General features: G+C 33.3%; 2 protein-coding genes across 6 annotated transcripts; one reads left to right on the top strand and one right to left on the bottom strand.

Annotated features, from left to right (window-relative positions):
- Positions 1-403: 403 nt before the first annotated feature.
- Positions 404-20,798, bottom strand: LOC127715530 (uncharacterized). 5 transcript variants are annotated; one of them, XM_052221593.1, is made up of 7 exons: positions 19,509-20,798; positions 18,399-19,005; positions 13,098-13,669; positions 11,970-12,171; positions 10,992-11,072; positions 2,462-2,581; positions 404-1,212 (listed from the first exon to the last, which is right to left on the bottom strand). In XM_052221593.1, the coding sequence occupies exons 3-7, from the start codon at positions 13,658-13,660 to the stop codon at positions 919-921; spliced, it is 1,260 nt and encodes a 419-aa protein (XP_052077553.1). In that variant the 5' UTR covers positions 13,661-13,669; positions 18,399-19,005; positions 19,509-20,798; the 3' UTR covers positions 404-918. The 5 variants fall into 5 exon arrangements, with proteins under 5 accessions (XP_052077553.1, XP_052077555.1, XP_052077554.1 ...); XM_052221595.1 differs by having other exon boundaries at positions 18,399-18,989; positions 19,994-20,798; XM_052221594.1 differs by having other exon boundaries at positions 18,399-19,491; positions 20,496-20,798.
- On the top strand, positions 14,456-18,400 carry LOC127715529 (heat shock 70 kDa protein 12A-like). The gene is made up of 4 exons (XM_052221591.1): positions 14,456-14,950; positions 15,169-15,390; positions 15,822-15,996; positions 16,692-18,400. The coding sequence occupies exons 1-4, from the start codon at positions 14,558-14,560 to the stop codon at positions 17,741-17,743; spliced, it is 1,842 nt and encodes a 613-aa protein (XP_052077551.1). The 5' UTR covers positions 14,456-14,557; the 3' UTR covers positions 17,744-18,400.
- Positions 20,799-22,195: the final 1,397 nt, after the last annotated feature.

Below are 22,195 nucleotides of genomic sequence, written 5' to 3'. Positions count from 1 at the left end.
GCTCGAGCATCTACTACTTATTACTACAGCTCGAGCATCTACTACTTATTATTACAGCTGTATCATCTACTATTCATTACTACAGCTAGAGCATCTTCTGCTCATTACTGCAGCTCGAGCATATACTACTTATTACTACAGCTCGATCATCTACTACTCATTGCTACAGCTCGAGCATCTACTACTTATTACTACAGCTCGAGCATCTACTATTTATTACTACAGCTCGATTATCTACTACTTATTGCTACAGCTCGATCATATACTGCTCATTGCTACAGCTCGATCATCTACTATTCATTGCTACAGTTCGATCATCTACTATTCATTGCTACAGCTCGATCAGCTACTACTCATTGCTACAACTCGATCATAAAGGAATAAAGAAAGGACTACACACGCATTTGTTGACAAGCATATTTATATATGAATAAATACGAAATGTTGGCATGTTTGACATCATTTAAATTTACTTCAATATAAACATTGTAAGCAAAAAAGGAAAAAGATCAGAGGCAGCTATTACATTGTATGTTGATTGTCAGAAAACATTTAATATAGAAACAGACAACGCTTTTAAAACGAAAGTATACGTTAAATTGTTAAATTGATTAAATTGATTAAATGTATGTACACGTAAAAATATTCTTTGCGTTTCGCTCATAGCACAAATATTCTGTAATCGTACGTTTGATTTCCGTTTACTTTTGTGATTTTTCTTTACAAGAACTAATGAATGTTGAATATGTTCCAAATCTAAAATATTCCAAATAGCTGTAAAAGCTATAACCGGGTAAAATGGTGTTTCCTATGATGGTCAAGTATACAAAACAGTCCACAAAGTTTAATGTGTATCTTAGTTTTGGCCACATATAACACTGATGAAATTAAGGTTGGAAGGTTTGGATTTGCATCTGTTCAGTTTGTAAAAACACAACCTTTGATTAACAAATTTCCATTTTTATAATCATACAAGGCGGGCCAGACGAAAAATTCAATTTCGGACGCACGTGATTGATCACATGACCACCAAAGTTTGTGGTAATCGTCATTAAACTTTGTATCTTGCACGGAAAGACACATCGGTGGTTGCTGTATGACCATCTGCCATGCTAAATTTGCACTTTCCTTGGCGTATGCGACAACAAGTTTGTTGTTAAGACACGAATCATCAATATCATTGAATTCTTTCATAACTCTTGACAAAGCATTCTGAAAATAAAATTTTAACTTGTATATTGCATATTTTTATGATTATACGACTGATTATGACATCAACATTATTATGACTGATTAATTTAACCGATTGTTAGAGTGAACACAGTGTTATCTTCCATTGTTATGGATAAAGGAGCTATATTTGTCAATGAGACAATAACCCAACTACAAAATAAACACAACAAAAATCATCAAAGCAGTTACCATACAGTATTGTTATGACGTAATAATTCGAGTGTAATTAAAACTAATTTTCTAAAAAAAATAACGAACACCATAACCATAAAACAATATACTTAAGAATTGAATGCTTCTTTTTGTAAATTTATTAGGGTGTAAAAGCTTTGACCGAAGTACATTTTGTATGAAGCGCGGAAGCGCTTCATTCTAAAAATGTGCGCAAGGTCAACGCTTTTACAGCCCTATAAAATTACCAAAAGAAGCATTCAATACTTATAATTACACTTTTTGCTAGGATCATGAAAAAAACGATTTCTGTCAAGTTTTTCTTTTATTTAGCTGTGCACTTTATTGTGGAAGCTCATGTCATCATGAATGTTACATTTCATTTTGAAATGAAGGTTAATTTCAGAATGACGCGAGATTGCTGTTAGCCAATCAAAATAACGTATTATAATGAAACAAACATGTGATGTAATTATTGTTATATAAATTCGTGTTTAAAACTGTGCTATATACTAGTATAATATTCAATGTGTTTGTTTGTTGATCGTTTAACATACCCAGTTCACATTTTTCATGTCTTGTTATCACAAGCACTTGTCTCTGAAAAAAATTACATTAAAGTATGTAGGCAATTTTTTTTTCAGACAAGTGCCTGTGCTTATTATAGTCAAGGCAAAATCTCAATTTGACAGAAAACGATATTGTTCTTAGACTTGTTACATTAATGGTATGCAAACATTCAGTTTGGTTGATAATATTATGTGGCACAACTTTTCGGAATTTTTGGTTTTTAATTCGGGCGCCACTGATGAGTCTTATGTACAGACGAAACGCGCGTTTGGCGCCGTACATAATTTTAAGTATTGTATCTTTAAGTAATTCCCCATTGTACACAGTATTATTTAAAACTCAACAAGACTTGTGATATACTGACTACATATACATATGACCAATGTTCTATTTCCATCCAGCAGATGGCTGTTAAGAATTTCTGGAATATTTGCGTATGACACATTACTACTCATATACACCCAGTGGTCATTTGGTGGTAGTTTACCTGACTAATTACATCTGTGTCAATATTGTCATAATGTTTTCTGTACAACTGGCCTACTGCATCGGTTAATTCTTCTGGTAGTTTGTTCTTTCCATTAGAGGCAGATTTTAAATCTGATACCTTTAGACAAAAAAAAATAATAGTTTGAAAACAAAGTGAATTTAATGGTTTTTTAAACAAGCAATGACTTGATTTTAACTGGACTAAAAAATCCTGCCACTATAAAGAAATACTGACTACAAAATTGGTCCCAGGATAAAAATTGATTTTGACTACAAGGGTGATATTGACTAGCTATCTTCTTTTTTGGTTACAATCCATAAGCATAATAGTCAGTGGCGGATTGGGGGTTGTAGAGTTGTACATGTAAACAAAAGTGTCATACCTGAAACGTTCAAACCATTCCCAAAAATGTTGTCTATTATTATTGATATAGAATCAACTATGAAATTCATTACTTTTTTGCTATTATATATTGTTTGCCTTTGTGACGACCTTGTCTAGTCACGTTTGGTTCAATCTAATTAAAATATAGAACTCGGATTTCGTTATACTGCATAATCATGGTTTAGTCTCACGTGGGAATTTTTTTTTACAGCAACGAAAAAAATACTGTTTTTCATGTCTGTTTAATAAAATGATAAAAATATCAATAAAATATAAAAAAAAAACAAAAACATGTTTTATAATAAATAAACCATGATAAAATAGAAAATGATTTAAACAAGAGTGCACACGCTGAAATGTCTCGCCTTCTTTACTAATCATTGATATTATGTTGATAGTCCTAAATATAAAGCTTTATTACAACTGTCACATAAACTTAACATTAACCAAGTAAACTAAACATTGACCAATGAACCATGAAAATGAGGTCAAGGTCAGATGAACCATGCTAGGCAGGCAAGTACAGCTAACAATTCTTCCATACAACAAATATAGTTGACCTATTGCTTATAGTTTAAGAAAAACAGACGAAAACACAAAAACTTAACACTGAGCAATGAACCTTGAAAATGAGGTCAAGGTCAAATAAAACCTGCGTGACTGACATATAGATCATAAAATATTTCCATACACCAAATATAGTTGAACTATTGCATATAGTATTAGAAAAAAAGACCAAAACTCAAAAACTTAACTTTGACCACTGAACCATGAAAATGAGGTCAAGGTCAGATGACACCTGCCAGCTAGACATGCACACCTTACAATCATTCCATACACCAAATATAGTAGACCTATTGCATACAGTATAAGAAAAAAAGACCAAAACACAAAAACTTAACTATAACCACTGAACCATGAAAATGAGGTCAAGGTCAGATGACACCTGCCAGTTGAACATGTACACCTTACAGTCCTTCCATACACCGAATATACTAGACCTATTGCTTATAGTATCTGAGATATGGACTTGACCACGAAAACTTAACCTTGTTCACTGATCCATGAAATGAGGTCGAGGTCAAGTGAAAACTGTCTGACGGGCATGAGGACTTTGCAAGGTACGCACATACCAAATATAGTTATCCTATTACTTATAATAAGAGAAAATTTAACATTACAAAAAATCTGAACTTTTTTTTCAAGTAGTCACTGAACCATGAAAATGAGGTCAAGGACATTGGACATGTGACTGACGGAAACTTCGTAACATGAGGCATCCATATACAAAGTATGAAGCATCCAGGTCTTCCATCTTCTAAAATATAAAGCTTTTAAGAAGTTAGCTAACGCCGCCGCCGCCGCCGCCGCCGCCGGATCGCTATCCCTATGTCGAGCTTTCTGCGACAAAAGTCGCAGGCTCGACAAAAAAGGAAAAAATATATAGATTCATTTTATTAAAACTGTATATATATAATCATGGTTTAATCCCACCCATACGTAAATATACTTCATTTAACATAGAAGGTGGGACTAAACCATGACTTTATATAGGATTCATTCTTTAAAAACTGTATATATATAATCATGGTTTAATCCCACCCATACGGAAAAATACTTCATTAAACATAGAAGGTGGGACTAAACCATGATTATATATAGGTTTCATTCTTTAAAAACTGTTTATATATAATCATGGTTTAGTCCCACCTTCTATGCAAATTGAATTATTTTCCCATAGGGGTGGGATTAAACCATGATTATATTAATACACATTTATTTTCTCTTTACGTTATATATGTGTTTAATAAACCATGATCTATAGCATCTTATTATAGTCCCACCGAATGTTATATGTAGGAATAAACCATGATCTATAGCATCTTACTATAGTCCCACCGAATGTTATATATGTGGGAATAAACCATGAGCTATAGCATCTTATTATAGTCCCACCGAATGTTATATGTAGGAATAAACCATGATCTATAGCATCTTACTATAGTCCCACCGAATGTTATATGAAGGAAAAAACCATGATCTATAGAATCCTACTATAGTCCCACCGGATGTTAAGTGTGTGGGAATAAACCATGATCTATAGCATCCTACTATAGTCCCACCGAATGTTATATGTAGGAATAAACCATGATCTATAGCATCTTACTATAGTCCCACCGAATGTTATATATGTGGGAATAAACCATGAGCTATAGCATCTTACTATAGTCCCTTCGAATGTTATGTATGTGGGAATAAACCATGACTAATATTATCTTACTATAGTCCAACCGAATGTTTTATGTGGAAATAAACCATGGTCTATCGTTTCTTACTATAGTCCCACCTAATGTTATATATGTGGGAATAAACCATGATGTATCTTACTATAGTCCCACCGAATGTTAAGTGTGTGGGAATAAACCATGATCTATAGTATCCTACTATAGTCCCACCGAATGTTATATATGTGGGAATAAACCATGATCTATAGTATCCTACTATAGTCCCACCGAATGATATATATGTGGGAATAAACCATGAGCTATAGCATCTTACTATAGTCCCTTCGAATGTTATGTATGTGGGAATAAACCATGACTAATAGTATCTTACTATAGTCCCACCGAATGTTTTATGTGGACATAAACCATGGTCTATCGTTTCTTACTTTAGTCCCACCTAATGTTATATATGTGGGAATAAACCATGATGTATCTTACTATAGTCCCACCGAATGTTAAGTGTGTGGGAATAAACCATGATCTATAGTATCCTACTATAGTCCCACCGAATGTTATATATGTGGGAATAAACCATGATCTATAATATCCTAGTATAGTCCCACCGAATGTTATGTGTGTGGGAATAAACCATGATCTATAGTATCCTACTATAGTCCCAACGAATGATATACATGTGGGAATAAACCATGATCTATAATATCCTACTATAGATCATAGAATGTTATATATGTGGGAATAAACCATGATCTATAGTATCCTATACTATAGTCCCACCGAAAGTCATATATGTGGAAATAAACCATGATATATAGTATCCTACTAAACCATGATCTATAGTATCCTACTATAGTCCAACTAAATGTTATGTATACCGGATGCGAGGACGAAATAAAGCGCATGACTAGAATACAATTTTCCTTTACTCGGATCAATTCTTTTTTTTGCTCTCTCTCTGTAGTCTTAACTGTGTTATGTATGTGGGAATAGACCTTGATCTATAGCATCCTACTATATTCACTAAGAGAATACAATTTTCCTTTACTCTCATCATTTTTTTTTCTCTCTGTAGTCTTAACTATGTTATGAATAATAGTAAATCTGCACCCTTTTTCAATAAAACCAAAATGCCAGTGAGAGCACAGTTTTATATGCATGTGTTTTTATCCATCTTTTCTATTGATTCTTTGTTCACATTAAAAAAATAAGCATAAAGTTCATATGCTTTATTCCGTCCTCGCATTTGTCCCACTTTATAAACAATACATGAGAATAAACTATGATCAATTTATCCTGCTATCGTCCCATTTTATGTAATATATGTCCCACCGAATGATATATATGTGGGAATAAACCGTGATCTATAGTATCCTACTATAGTCCCAACGAATGTTAAGTATGTGCGAATAAACCATGATCTATAGTATCCTACTATAGTCCCACCGAATGTTTTAAATGTGGGAATAAATCATGATCTATAGTATCCTACTATAGTCCCACCGAATGTTATGTATGTGGGAATAAACCATGATCTATAGTATCCTACTATAATCCCACCGAGTGTTATATATGTGGGAATAAACCATGATCTATATTATCTTACTATAGTCCCACCGAATGATATGTATGTGGGAATAAACCATGATCTATGGTATCCTACTATAGTCCCACTGACTGTTATGTATACCGGATGCGAGGACGGAATAAAGCGCACGACAAGCATATAATTTTCCTTTACTCTGATCATTATTTTGCTCTCTCTGTAGTCTTAACTATGTTATGAATAATAGCAAATCTGCACCCTTTTTCAATAAAACCAAAATGCTAGTGAGAGCACAATTTTATATGCATGTGTTTTTATCCATCTTTTCTATTGATTCTTTGTTCACATTAAAAAAAAAATAAGCATAAAGTTCATATGCTTTATTCCGTCCTCGCATTTGTCCCACTTTAAAAACAATACATGAGAATAAACTATGATCAATTTTATCCCGCTATCGTCCCACCGAATGTTAAGTATGTGGGAATAAACCATGATCTATAGTAGCCTACTATAGTCCCACCGAATGTTATATATGTGGGAATAAACCATGATCTAGAGTATTATACTATAGTCCCACCGAATGTTATATATGTGGGAATAAACCATGATCTATAATATCCTAGTATAGTCCCACCGAATGTTATGTGTGTGGGAATAAACCATGATCTATAGTATCCTACTATAGGCTCATCCAATGTTATATATGTGGGAATAAACCATGATCTATAGTATCCTACTATAGTCCCACTGAATGTTATGTATACCGGATTCGAGGACAAAATAAAGCGCATGACTAGAATCCATTTTTTCTTCACTCGGATCAATTCTTTTCTTTTCTCTCTCTGTAGTCTTAACTATGTTATATATGTGGGAATAAACCATGATCTATAGTATCATACTACAGTCCCACCGAATGTTATGTATGTGGGAATAAACCATGATGTATAGCATACTACTATAATCACACCGAATGTTATATATGTGGGAATAAACCATGATCTAGAGTATTATACTATAGTCCCACCGAATGATATATATGTGGGAATAAACCATGAGCTATAGCATCTTATTATAGTCCCACCGAATGTTATATGTAGGAATAAACCATGATCTATAGCATCTTACTATAGTCCCACCGAATGTTATATGAAGGAAAAAACCATGATCTATAGCATCCTACTATAGTCCCACCGAATGTTAAGTGTGTGGGAATAAACCATGATCTATAGCATCCTACTATAGTCCCACCGAATGTTATATGTAGGAATAAACCATGATCTATAGCATCTTACTATAGTCCCAACGAATGTTATATATGTGGGAATAAACCATGAGCTATAGCATCTTACTATAGTCCCTTCGAATGTTATGTATGTGGGAATAAACCATGACTAATAGTATCTTACTATAGTCCCACCGAATGTTTTATGTGGAAATAAACTATGGTCTATCGTTTCTTACTATAGTCCCACCTAATGTTATATATGTGGGAATAAACCATGATGTATCTTACTATAGTCCCAGCGAATGTTAAGTGTGTGGGAATAAACCATGATCTATAGTATCCTACTATAGTCCCACCGAATGTTATATATGTGGGAATAAACCATGATCTAGAGTATTATACTATAGTCCCAACGAATGTTATGTATGTGGGAATAAACCATGATCTATGGTATCCTACTATAGTCCCACCGAATGTTATGTGTGTGGGAATAAACTGTGATCTATGGTATCCTACTATAGTCCCACCGAATGTTATGTATGTGGGAATAAACCATGATCTATGGTATCCTACTATAGTCCCACCGAATGTTATGTGTGTGGGAATAAACTATGATCTATGGTATCCTACTATAGTCCCACTGACTGTTATGTATACCGGATGCGAGGACGGAATAAAGCGCATGACAAGAATATAATTTTCCTTTACTCTGATCATTTTTCTTCTCTCTCTGTAGTCTTAACTATGTTATGAATAATAGCAAATCTGCACCCTTTTTCAATAAAACCAAAATGCTAGTGAGAGCACAATTTTATATGCATGTGTTTTTATCCATCTTTTCTATTGATTCTTTGTTCACATTAAAAAAAATAAGCATAAAGTGCATATGCTTTATTCCGTCCTCGCATTTGTCCCACTTTATAAACAATACATGAGAATAAACTATGATCAATGTTATCCTGCTATCGTCCCATTTTATGTAATATATGATAAAATAAACCACGATTAAAAGGATTCTAATATAGTATGCTTTAAGTGTAAAATGAAGAACCAACCATGATCTTACTTTTGTTCAACTTTATGTTATAAACGTTAGACAACCAAATAAATCCAACTATAGTCTATGTAATATATAATGGTACCAACGATTGCTTATGAAATCGAACAATGTGAATTGGTTGTGAAAACCAATACGGATCTTAAGAAAATTCTTTCTTAATTTTCACTATGCACCTTGCATTTTTAAGCCTAGTTTGTCTTGTGAATGATTCTAAACTCCCCAAAACCCAAAACATTCTCTGTTCCATCTACATATTCATAGCGTTGTCTCTCTACATTCCATGCAAACTGTCTTGATCGGTGCCTATAGAATAGCTTAAACAATGCTCTGAAATGTCGAACGGCACCAGCGTTTTCACAAAGTCCTATCATTATTGTCCATTGGAAAAATAAGGCCAATGGAAGAGAGTTCACATACACAAAAGTTGCAATTCTAATCCTATCTCTATATTGCAACTTCTCGGTCCAGAATAACCACCGAATGGATCTAGGTCATTGCACAGCAGGACCTATACATCTCTGAATTCTCTGCCATAGCACAGCTATGATCCTTTTCTGCTTCTTGCCATTTTTGAACGATCTTGTTTATTGATTTGTGAAATCAACTCACAGTGTTGATATAAGTTCAACAATTTATTTTGTGTATTTCTTATGTATAATTTTGGACTAATATATTAAAGGAATACTAATACCAAAAAAATCTGAATTTAAGGATTTTACTGGCAAATATATTCATTTATAGGTAAAACGTCTGACTTGATATTGACCTGTATTGAAATTAAAAAATCAAGATCATACAATTCAGAATGTAAAATTTTATATCAAGTTCCCCCAAAATTTCTATATCGGTAACATCTGACCTGACATTGACCTATATTGAGTTTGAAAGTCAAGGTCATGTAACTAATAATGTAATATTTTATATTAAATACCCCTAAAATTTCTATATAGGTCACACGTCTGACCTGACATTGACCTTGTTTTAGGTAAAAGGTCAAGGTCATGCAGTTCAAAGTGTCACATTCATGATTTTATTCACAAAAACTGAAGCATGACCTATATAGAGGTTAAAGGTCAAGGTCATACAATAATAAAATGCAATTTTTATAATTTTTCCCCCAAAAAATTCCTTGCCCCTTTTTTATAATATCCCCCCCCCCAAAAAAAAAAACCCTTTTCAAGGTGTTGGGTTGAAATAAGTGTCATAACTCTATAAAGTGTTTGTTATAAGTAAAACATTACTATTTTAAACAATTATATCTTTACTTATCATAAAAAATGTGTGTATATATATAATCATGGTTTAGTCCCACCTTCTATATTAAATGAAGTATTTTTCCGTATGGGTGGGATTAAACCATGATTATTATATATATACAGTTTTTAAAGAATGAATTCTATATATAATCATGGTGTAGTTCCACCTTCTATGTTAAATGAAGTATTTTTCCGTATGGGTGGGATTAAACCATGATTATATTTATACAGTTTTTAAAGAATGAATCCTATATATAATCATGGTTTAGTCCCACCTGGGACTAAACCATGATTATGCCCGAAATCCGAGTTCTATATTTTAATTAGATTGCGTTTGGTTTATTTTACCATGAATCGTGTAAAAAAATTGTACCCCTCTAATGAGTCATGTCAGATATAAACTTTGTATACTAAAAGAGGCTAAGTAAATCTCAAAATATCCAATAACCTACTGTAATTCGTTACTTAAGTTCATGTGGACCCTTAACTGACAATCATAGGCAATTAAGATTGGAGTCGAGCGCACCTGCCACGTGCGGGATTCGATTCAGAACTTCAGCGTTGACAGGCTAGTGATACAGTAGTACGACTCCTTTTTTGTTTCTTTTGATAAAATTTTAAGACTACCTAGACCAGTCGTCCACCGAGGCCCCCAGTGTAAGAGTGGACTTCTAACTCGTCGACCTTAAACCTAAATTTGAAAAAGTAAAATCAACGATTGACGTCAGCAAGAATTAAAGTACAATACATCCACTCTTACATTTTATGTGGTTTATACTGTTGGCCATTGAATGTAAATATTCTGATCACACTAACCACAATGGTTGGTTGATTGATGATTTCAGCAATGGTTGATTTAGAGGCATCTTTCACATCTGTACAACATTCGTATGTTTTCTGAAAACAAAGAAGTAGAAAATTATCATTTATGACTATTGGTAAAATGTACTTATAACCAGTAACATGACAGTCGGTGACGGAAAATGTTTCCAAATGGGGAAGCAAAAAGAATGTTCCAGGTTAAGGAAATTGTTTTGTCCTTGTTCAAAAGGCTTACGTCGGCAGTATAAATTTACGATATATTTTAAATGCAATTATCTAGAAGTTAAACTTCCTTTTCAATATGGGATTTTAATTTCCAAAACTGTTTTATTTTTTATCATATAGTCTTAATGCTTAATATTTTAGTTTAATGAAAAACATTTTGACTGATTCTCAAAAAACAGCACATTTTTGGTAAAAATACGAACATTAAGCGTGTCATGATAAAGCTAAGGTGGCGTTAAACAAACATCCATCAATAAATTAATTTCATTTTTTTTAAATAATAAACTATAGTTAAGGGCGGGATAAATCATACATATTTTGCACCCTCCTCAATATTTATTTATTTTGGATGGAAAAAAAGGTGAACAAACGTACTTTATATTTTTCCGGAATTACATATAGTATTGTCCATTCAACATAATGTCATATGTAGTCTGCATACTATATCAATGATAAAGGTCATTTTCCCAATGGAACTTTCCATTTATACAGAGCAGAAGAATCGCAAGTGAAGATTTCCTTATAAGATTGTCACTCTGTACGGTCTTATAATGTACCCCTTTCATATATCATCTTTGATGAATGGATGGGTGTTTTATGTCCAGTGGCAAATTAAATGCACATTCAAGAATTCAAGAATATAACATGGTAGTGCGACTTTGACATACATGTATGTTTTCCTCTCAAGATTCTTTTAGATTGATCCACTGTTACTTCCATTACACTATAGACAACAGTAATACTTACCACCAGTATTGAGCAGAGAATCCTTAAGATTATTTCTTCTTCATACTCTGTGTTGTCTTCTAAAGATTCCTTGGCTTCAATCCACTGCTGACTCTCAAGAGAATTATAAGCTACAGCTATATTACTAGGTCGACATTTTTCTGACAGGTTCTCAACTTGTCTATTATCTAGACGAGGTAAAGGTTTTACTGACCGTGTAACCCTAAAAAAGTGCATGTGCAAAGAAATTCAAAATCAAGGGTCACTTTGTCCCAATGAATGAGTCGTTATTTGCATAATTTGGCCCAAAAGTTTTGCAGATATACAAACGTTAAAATAAATCCAAACCATAATGGTATTTTTATAGATCAATGTTTAGTCTGGCTAACAAAAATAAATACGATCAAATAATATTATCAAAATCGTCATTTTTTTCCACAGAAAAAGTGACTTTTATATGCATTGATTTGGACCTTACACTTAAAATATTTGTTTCATTGTTCACAAAGCACCAATAACAAATATTAACGACAGCTTTCGATCAAAAAAGAAGATCTTTGAATTTGTGTGGTTTATAACACTGATAGATATTTGTTGTATTACTGTAGTTAGTTCATATTTCAGCATTTACTATGACCTATTTAGTGTATATTTCAGCATTTACTATGACCTATTTAGTGTATATTTCAGCATTTACTATGACCTATTTAGTGTCCCAGTTATCCTTATGTTTACATTTTTCAGTTGATTGAAATAAAATTGATGCATTATCTGTTAATAACATACTAATAATAATTATTGATCTTTGGGGAGAAAGGGGGAGTGCATTTCCCGCTTACAGATTATGCATGACTACACATGTAACATCGGTTTTGTACTTACTGGGGCAACACGACGAGTGCTACATGCGGAGCAAGATAGTTTTGTTACCCTTCCGTGGCGCCCGAGTAAACCCGAGTTTTTGTTATTGTTCGGTGTTAAGTTTTCTGTGTATTTTTTTGTTATTGTTGTCTTTTAGTCGTTGTTATTTTTGGCCATGGTATTGCCTGTTTTATTGGACTTCTGATTTTCGATCGCCCTGATGGAACCTTCTCTCTCTCTTTGTACAGAGATTCACAGTCCATTTATTATATGTAATTCCATATTTACCTTTGCTTAAGTGTGTCGTTTTCAGATTTCATACACTTCACACTATCTTCCATCAGTCTGTATTCTTTAAGTACCGTTTCCATGGATCTTTGTGTCGTTTCCAAAGCCACTTTAGAACTTTTATTTTGTTCTTGTAGATTTGCGTTTACTTGTTCCAACTCCTTTATTGTCTTTTCGTGTTTTGCTAGTTTTATTTTTAAGCTCTCGTTTTCATGACGAATTTTATTTAACTCTGCCCCAGGTCCATGTTGAGTTTTAGTTGATTGACTTCGATCTTCATGGCTACTACCTCTATGTTTTCTAAGCTCCTCGTTTTCTCGTTTTAGTTCGTCTAGTTTTACCCAAAGCTGACCCATGCCTCCAGTTGACCTAGTTGCGGTTCCATGAGATCCTACTGTTGGTTTCTGATTTTCTGTACAAAGCGATTCAATCAGTCGTTTGGCGGTGTCCAGTAAATTTCTTGTTTGAGGATCTCGTCTTTTCATCAGGAATACGTTGGATAAGCCATCACAGAAAGATTTTGCTTCGACCAACAAATCTTGCTTCTTTGCTGTGGCTGACATTGTTTATATCTAAATAAATTTGCACAAAATAACGATATTATAATATTATGCATATGTTGACTTGAATCTATATCTTGTTCATCATAGGTTAATAGAACTGAAAGAAAGATCACCTACGGTCATTATTGTCATTAGTTGGTCAGAAATCAATTACTTTTGTTATATGTTCTTATTTTGATCAGTTGTGTATATATAAATACTAGTACACAAAAATGCCAGGTTTTTGAAGACGAACATGCATTAAACCTGTCCGCCCATCATTTGCTGTCAAAACACATGTGTAACTAGACCCAACTGCCATCTGTCTAGTTCTATTTTAGCCATATTGATTGCTTTGTCTCGTGTTTTAACCAAATAATAGAAATAATAATGTAATTTTTAAAAGCTCCATTGTGAAACTTTCAGTATTGACTCCGTATAAAACATTAAGTGCTAGAATTGATTCTCATGTCTTACCTTGTATTGTTTACTTTGCATAAAATACAAAACTGTCATCTAAAGTCCAAGGAATAATATGGAATATTGAAAAATCACAGAGCATGGATCAATAACCATCAAAAACGAAGGAGCCGTGAGTCATTTTCTCTTCATCGTTTTCACAATTAACATAATGCGGCTCATTCATTATTGATTGTACAGGAATAAATTTCCAATATTCAATATTTGAAAATTTTAATATTTGAAAATCGCTCAATCGCTGGCTGATTTTGTGTTATTATTTTCATATCGGTAAACAAAATAGGACAAATTCATAATATGCTGATATTTGAAGCTATTGATTGTGTATCAAATTGCTTCCAATATTCATTAATTTGTACAAAACAAATCAATACATATCCATAGCGTCCCTATACACAGCGGAATTTCCCAGAACAAAGACAACACGCTAACAACATCATGGCCGATTCCGAAGCTGTTGATACTACAGACGATTCCCCTGAAAACCAGCCAACAAGTCCTCAACTGTTGCAAGATGAAGCTGTATCATCAACACTGGAAATGGCAGCTGATGCATACAAAATTGTCTCAGCGATTGACTTTGGAACTACATTTAGTGGATATGCCTATACATTTTTACCTAATAAGGAGAAAATATACACAAACAGAAACTGGGGACAAACGCAGGGATTTCTTTTGCACAAAACTCCAACCTGTCTCCTTTTGAAACCTGATGGAGAATTTGAAGCATTTGGATTTGAAGCCGTCCTGAAGTTCAACGACCTTAGCGAGGAGGACGCTGGAAATCACTACTACTTTGACAAATTCAAAATGAAACTTTATGAAAACAAGGTAAGTTGATTAAGATTGAAGGATGATAAAATCTGCAAATTATAACTGTGTAATGCATCAATTTCGGGAAACTGTGTCAAAAATAAAAGAATATATACTACGTACGTTTAATGATTTTATACTACGTTTAATGGTTGTATGGTAATTAATTTATCTAAAGTGTAATTTCTTTCACTAAAACATTTGGTCTCATTTCATTCGTTTTCCTCTCTTCACAGGTTCTAAATACGGAAATTTTAATTGAAGATGCAAGTGGAAAGACGAAGTTTGCAGTAGACGTATTTGCTAAATCTCTCTGGTTCATGAAACGTCACTTATTGAAACATTTGGCAGGAACCATGGGATATGAACCAGATGAAAAATCAATAAGATGGGTGCTCACTGTTCCTGCAATATGGGATGAAAATGCCAAACAGTTCATGCGAGAGGCAGCGCATAAGGTAATCTACATTTTACATTTGGAAAAAGTACTGCCCATTTTACTAGAACGATCTTTTTAAATATCTAGAAAAGCATATTTTTGCAACTTGTACATATGGACTCTGTGAGAATTTGAGCTTGCGACGTAGTAAAGACTGGATTCGGGACGATTTAGAGCTTGGTACATTTCTTTAGTATTGAATCCGTGTGTTGATTGATCTATATGTCTTTTTATCGTTCTATTGTGGTATTTTGGTCACTGTTTCATTAAAATATACGCTACATTTTCTTTTCAAATATTCGGAATTTGGACTAGAAACGTTCTCTTGGTTTTTATAAAGCCCGCGGACCAGATGTTTCATTAACCTTTTTTTACTAACACTAACACTTGATTTCATTTCATTATGGTACTTTTTTCTACTAAAACTAATACTTTATTTCATTTCTTTAGGGTGGTTTGATTGAAACTACACACAGTAACCAACTGCTGATCGCGTTAGAACCGGAAGCTGCTTCTTTGCACTGCAAACTACTCCCAGCAGAAACCTTTATGGGCAACTCAGAAGAGCAACTAGCCAAACCAACATTCGAACCAGGGACAAAGTATCTGGTTGTTGATGCCGGAGGTACAGTAATCTGTTTATTTTTAATTTCATTTTATGTTTCGTCTATCTTTTTTTTAAATAAGACACTAGTATGAACAATCTTTTAACCCGCGCTTGAATATAATCGCTGTATTTTCATTTTTAAATGTTTTATCGAGTCGAATAACTCTAAAATGGCTATGGACAAGTGATTTCTAGAGAAAAAGTAGTTTCTGTTAATCATTTTCGGATTTGCATACCTTGTGGAAATATAAAAGATGAAGATCTAAAAAGTCTAAGAAGGAAAATGGAAACTTTAAATCCACGAGATGAACAGAAAAAAAAAGAGACCCAAACAGTAAAAAAAAACAGTTAAACCGTGATTCACAAGTAAATTACAGAAAAATTCAGATTGGCAAACTAAGTACTCCAAAACGTAAAAGTTACCAAATGAACACATTATAAATTTCGTGCGCCTAAAGCTCTTTTCTGGATTTACCTTATCACGGAATACTCAAACCAAAATATTTTAAAGCCAGGAATGTGTATGTACGTATAAACGTTAGAAGCTATTGTCACAAAAGTACCTAAAAATATTAGCCAAATTAATCTAAGATCAGCCTTACCTAAGTTCATATTTGGTATCAGAGTTAAAACATTAATCAAATCTGGGACTATTGCACTAACATATTATATTAGTCAAAGATCAAATATATATTTTCTTTGATAATTTTCAGGTGGAACAATCGATATAGTTGCTCACAAAATTCGCAAAGATGGAAGAATTCGTGAACTTTTTCGTGCCACCGGAGGCGCTTGGGGTGGCACCGTAATTGATAGACAGTTCTTAAACCTCACGGAGAGAATATTTGGTGAAGGTTACATGAAAGCATTCAAACATGAATTTCCAAAAGACTTTGTTGAGCTACTTCAAGACTTCGAAATAAAAAAGCGCGGGGAATGCGATACCGTTAGAGTTTCGTTACCCTATAATTTCTGCAATTACAAACATGAAGGAAAAGGAGTACAAGAAATCATCAAACACTATTCGGAAACTTCTAAACAAAAAGTGAGGTTTTCGTCTGGAAAACTGGTTCTTTCGTCTGAAATTGTCCATTCTCTGTTTGCTGATACACTATCTCAAATAAATGATCACATAAATACACTGCTTCACAAAAACAGATTAAAAGACATAAGTTATATATTCATTGTTGGTGGATTTGCAGAATCAGTTAAACTTCAACATTCAATTAAGGAGGCTTTTGAGTCCCGCGTGACAATTTTGATCCCTGAAGAAGCAAGTTTGGCCGTTGTGAAAGGCGCTGTGACTTTTGGGTGTGATCCTAGTGCCATCTGTCAAAGAATCTGTCGATTTACATATGGAGTGGGTTCTTATCTTCCGTTTGAAGAAGGCGTTCATAGAGAAGACTTGAAATGTGTTTCAGACGGAATGATCCTGTGTAAAAAAATATTTCAGCCATGGGTTGAAGCGGGAGAAGTAATAGGGCATAATGAAGTTTGGCGGGAAACTTACACACCGATTATAACAAATCAAAAGGGAATCATATTCGAATTCTTTAAATCCTCGAAACGTAATTTAAAATACGTAGACGAGGAAAATGTTGAAAAATGTGGGTCTTTGATTGTTGAAATGCCAGACATGACGGGGGACAAAGACAGAGCAGTTGATCTTGAAGTAATATTCGGAGGGACAGAAATAAAGGTGATTGGATCTGATCATACCAGTCAGACGCAAAGAGAAACCTACATAGATTTTCTCTCAGTCTAATGAGAGATATACGAACAAAGTTATCATGGAACAAACTGAGCAGACATTTAAATATCAAAACTGGATCGATTGTATTCAGTAGTAAATTACATCATTTATAGCTCCATATGGAATTGGTTACACAAGTCAATAGTCATAACTTGATAACATTGTTATTGAAGATCCATAAATTACCATGTAGAAATTCAAGTATTATATCTATAAAGACAAGTTATAGTTGTCAATTGTAAGAGGTGCTATTTTATGTTCATTCGAAACAATCATGATAAAAATCAGAATATTTATAAACTACACCTTCACGGCAAAGTCCTTATTCAAGTATGCTTACAAAAGAACTTTAGATAAGACGGAAGTTTTTATTAATTGTGATACATGCAAATATAAGTGATGTCTTACTACGGGTTTAAGGTCGTTTACTGAAAGTGCTTGATAAAAATTTGTCAGCTGTGACTGTTTCCATGAAGAATACTTTCTTCAAACAACAAAAATATCAACGATGTACTTGTTGTATGATTATATTCAGTGAGATAAAATGGGGTTTATTCTATCAAGGATTTGTGATCTTACTATACAAATCCTTGATTCTATAAATCTGCATATATGTGAAAAGCAGTTGAATTATCTCCCTTGATACATTTTTTTTATGTATACTTACCTTCTACTGAATGCACAAGAAAATAAACCTCGAGTTCTCTGAATGAATCATTATGATAGGGTTATCAAATGAAATCAAGCACTATTTTTTCTCCTTTATACACCAATAACTAACTAGAGGCTCTAAAGAGCCTGTGTCGCTCACCTTGGTCTATGTGAATATTAAACAAAGGACGCAGATGGATTCATGACAAAATTGTGTTTTGGTGATGGTGATGTGTTTGTACATCTTAATTTACTGAACATTTTTCCTGCTTACAATTATCTCTATCTATAATTAACTTGGCCCAGTAGTTTCAGAGGAGAAGATTTTTGTAAAAGATTACTAAGATTTACGAAAAAATGGTTAAAATTGACTATAAAGGGCAATAACTCCTAAAGGGGTCAACTGACAATTTCGGTCATGTTGACTTATTTGTAGATCTTACTTTGCCGACATTTATCGTTTTTTACAGTTTATCTCTATCTATAATAATATTCAAGATAATAACCAAAAACAGCAAAATTACCTTAAAATTACCAATTCAGGGGCAGCAACCCAACAACGGGTTGTCCGATTCATCTGAAAATTTCAGGGCAGATAGATCTTGACCTGATAAACAATTTTACTTCTTGTCAGATTTGCTTTAAATGCTTTGGTTTTTGAGTTAAAAGCCAAAAACTGAATTTTACCCCTATGTTCTATTTTTAGCCGTGGCGGCCATCTTGGTTGGTTGACCAGGTCACGCCACACATTTTTAAAACTAAATAACCAAATGATGATTGTGGCCAAGTTTGGTTTAATTTGGCCCAGATGTTTCAGAGGAGAAGATTTTTGTAAAAGATTACTAAGATTTACGAAAAATGGTTAAAAATTGACTATAAAGGGCAATTACTCCTAAAGGGGTCAACTGACCATTTCGGTTATATTGACTTATTTGTAAATCTTACTTTGCTGAACATTATTGCTGTTTACAGTTTATCTCTATCTATAATAATATTCAAGATAATAACCAAAAACAGCAAAATTTCCTTAAAATTACCAATTCAGGGGCAGCAACCCAATAACAGGTTGTCCGATTCATCTGAAAATTTCAGGGCAGATAGATCTTGACCTGATGAACAATTTTACCCTATGTCAGATTTGCTTTAAATGCTTTGGTTTTTGAGTTAAAAGCCAAAAACTGAATTTTACCCCTATGTTCTATTTTTAGCCGTGGCGGCCATCTTGGTTGGTTGACCAGGTCACGCCACACATTTTTAAAACTAGATAACCAAATGATGATTGTTGCCAAGTTTGGTTTAATTTGGCCACGTAGTTTCAGAGGAGAAGATTTTTGTAAAAGATTACTAAGATTTACGAAAAATTGTTAAAAATTGACTATAAAGGGCAATAACTCCTAAAGGGGTCAACTGACCATTTCAGTCATGTTGACTTATTTGTTAATCTTACTTTGCTGAACATTATTGCTGTTTACAGTTTATCTCTATCTATAATAATATTCAAGATAATAACCAAAAACAGCAAAATTTCCTTAAAATTACCAATTCAGGGGCAGCAACCCAACAACAGGTTGTTCGATTCATCTGAAAATTTTAGGGCAGATAGATCTTGACCTGATAAACAATTTTACTTCATGTCAGATTTGCTCTAAATGCTTTGGTTTTTGAGTTATAAGCCAAAAACTGCATTTTACCCCTATGTTTTATTTTTAGCTGTGGCGGCCATCTTGGTTGGTTGGCCGGGTCACGCCACACATTTTTTAAACTAGATACCCCAATGATGATTGTGGCCAAGTTTGGTTTAATTTGGCCCAGTTGTTTCAGAGGAGAAGATTTTTGTAAAAGATTACTAAGATTTACGAAAAATGGTTAAAAATTGACTATAAAGGGCAATTTCTCCTAAAGGGGTCAACTGACCATTTCGGTTATATTGACTTATTTGTAAATCTTACTTTGCTGAACATTATTGCTGTTTACAGTTTATCTCTATCTATAATAATATTCAAGATAATAACCAAAAACAGCAAAATTTCCTTAAAATTACCAATTCAGGGGCAGCAACCCAATAACGGGTTGTCCGATTCATCTGAAAATTTCAGGGCAGATAGATCTTGACCTGATGAACAATTTTACCCCATGTCAGATTTGCTCTTAATGCTTTGGTTTTTGAGTTATAAGCTAAAAACTGCATTTTACCCCTATGTTCTATTTTTAGCCGTGGCGGCCATCTTGGTTGGTTGACAGGGTCACGCCACACATTTTTAAAACTAGATACCCCAATGATGATTGTGGCCAAGTTTGGTTAAATTTGGCCCAGTAGTTTCAGAGGAGAAGATTTTTGTAAAAGTTTACGGACGACGGACGACGGACGCAAAGTGATGAGAAAAGCTCACTTGACCTTTCAGGTCAGGTGAGCTAAAAACTGCTTACAAGGATTGAACCGGAAGTTACAAAAACATGACGATAAAGATCTTCATATATTGTTTTTGTTTATGGTTATAAAACTTGAAATTTGCTGTAAATTATGATTTTATCAGATTTCATGTATGTTTGCAAGAAACCAGTAAAAAAAATTCTCAAAATCAGTTTATGTCAAAGAGTTCTCTAGACAATATGTTTTAAATTTTTAACTTACAAAAGTTCAATTTTTACTTAAAACATCTTAGGCAAAAATTACGAATTTATTTCTAAGCAAAGATAGTGTAATACTTGAAATTTCATTATACATGTATATGTGCATTCCTTACTTAACAAGATGTAATTGTAAATTTTAAAATATGTGACAAGATTAACATTATAATGATGAAAACTTGCATTTTTGCTATTAATATTCTACATGTACATGACTGAGGGCATTTAGTATTGTCAGGGACATATAATACAATTATATAATTGTATTATATGTCTCTGGTATTGTGTAGAGTGTAGAAAATTTGTGCCTATAAGTGCACAAGCTAAATTTTTTTTTTTTTAAGAAAGTTTTAATTTAATTGTTTTTATATACCTTTTCATTAATGTTATAGTTATTTAGTTTTCATACTGAGTTGTGCTATCAAAGGTTGTGTGTTTCTTGTGTTGTGATAGTCCATGTGCAGTGCCTAATATGGTTTTAAATAAAATGTGTTTACAGTTTTACAGAATTTCTGTTCAAAGATAATAATTGGGTAGATTCCAAGTTCCTCAAAATGAAAAAAAGTTTGCTTGAAATTGGAATCCACTGTTTTTTTTTTTATACAGTACAAGAGAGTTAACTGTGTGTGTATCATTCTCCTTTCTTGTAGCTGTGATTTTATAATTAGCACCACTTTAGGAATTTGTACAAGACTCATAATTTACAAAATATTTGGCCTTAAATTAGAAAGTTAATCAGTTGGAAGAAAATATTGAATTCCTTGGCTATGTTTTTCTCAGATTAAAATGAAATGAAATGTGTAATATCTTGCATCTCTAAATCTAGATTTGATTTTTCATCAGCTAAGCCTTGGGGGGGTGCAAAAACGTAATTTCCTCTATGTATGGAATATGGGAACAACATTTAGACACCATTCTAGATTTATGGCGTGAATTAATATCTAAATGGTCTATAATTATAGGACGCCGTAAAGCATAGATAGTTCAATTTAATCCACATGCACAGATACCATGATTACCATCAATGTCACAAAAAAAAACCTTGGCAAGGCAATCACCATATAAAGCTAGCACTTGTAATTTAGGAATTTATGTCTATTAAGTAAGTTTTTAGACTTAAGTGTTTCTCGTTTTTTATATAGATTAGACCGTTGGTTTTCCTGTTTGAATGGTTTTACACTAGTC

Source organism: Mytilus californianus, unplaced genomic scaffold (genome assembly GCF_021869535.1).
Source record: "Mytilus californianus isolate M0D057914Y unplaced genomic scaffold, xbMytCali1.0.p SCAF_9, whole genome shotgun sequence".
Classification (NCBI taxonomy): Eukaryota; Metazoa; Mollusca; class Bivalvia; order Mytilida; family Mytilidae; genus Mytilus; species Mytilus californianus.
This window is presented reverse-complemented; position numbering and strand designations above follow the sequence as displayed.

Excerpts from the sequence above, each read along its gene's own strand:
- LOC127715530 (XM_052221592.1), bottom strand. The coding sequence starts at position 13,660 with ATGTCAGCCACAGCAAAGAAGCAAGATTTGTTGGTCGAAGCAAAATCT. Across the intron at positions 11,073-11,969 it reads TTCTCTGCTCAATACTGGTG|AAAACATACGAATGTTGTAC; the intron begins GTAAGTATTACT and ends CTTTGTTTTCAG. Across the intron at positions 1,213-2,461 it reads ACACAGATGTAATTAGTCAG|AATGCTTTGTCAAGAGTTAT; the intron begins GTAAACTACCAC and ends TTTTATTTTCAG.
- LOC127715529 (XM_052221591.1), top strand. The coding sequence starts at position 14,558 with ATGGCCGATTCCGAAGCTGTTGATACTACAGACGATTCCCCTGAAAAC. Across the intron at positions 14,951-15,168 it reads TGAAACTTTATGAAAACAAG|GTTCTAAATACGGAAATTTT; the intron begins GTAAGTTGATTA and ends CTCTCTTCACAG. Across the intron at positions 15,997-16,691 it reads TCTGGTTGTTGATGCCGGAG|GTGGAACAATCGATATAGTT; the intron begins GTACAGTAATCT and ends GATAATTTTCAG.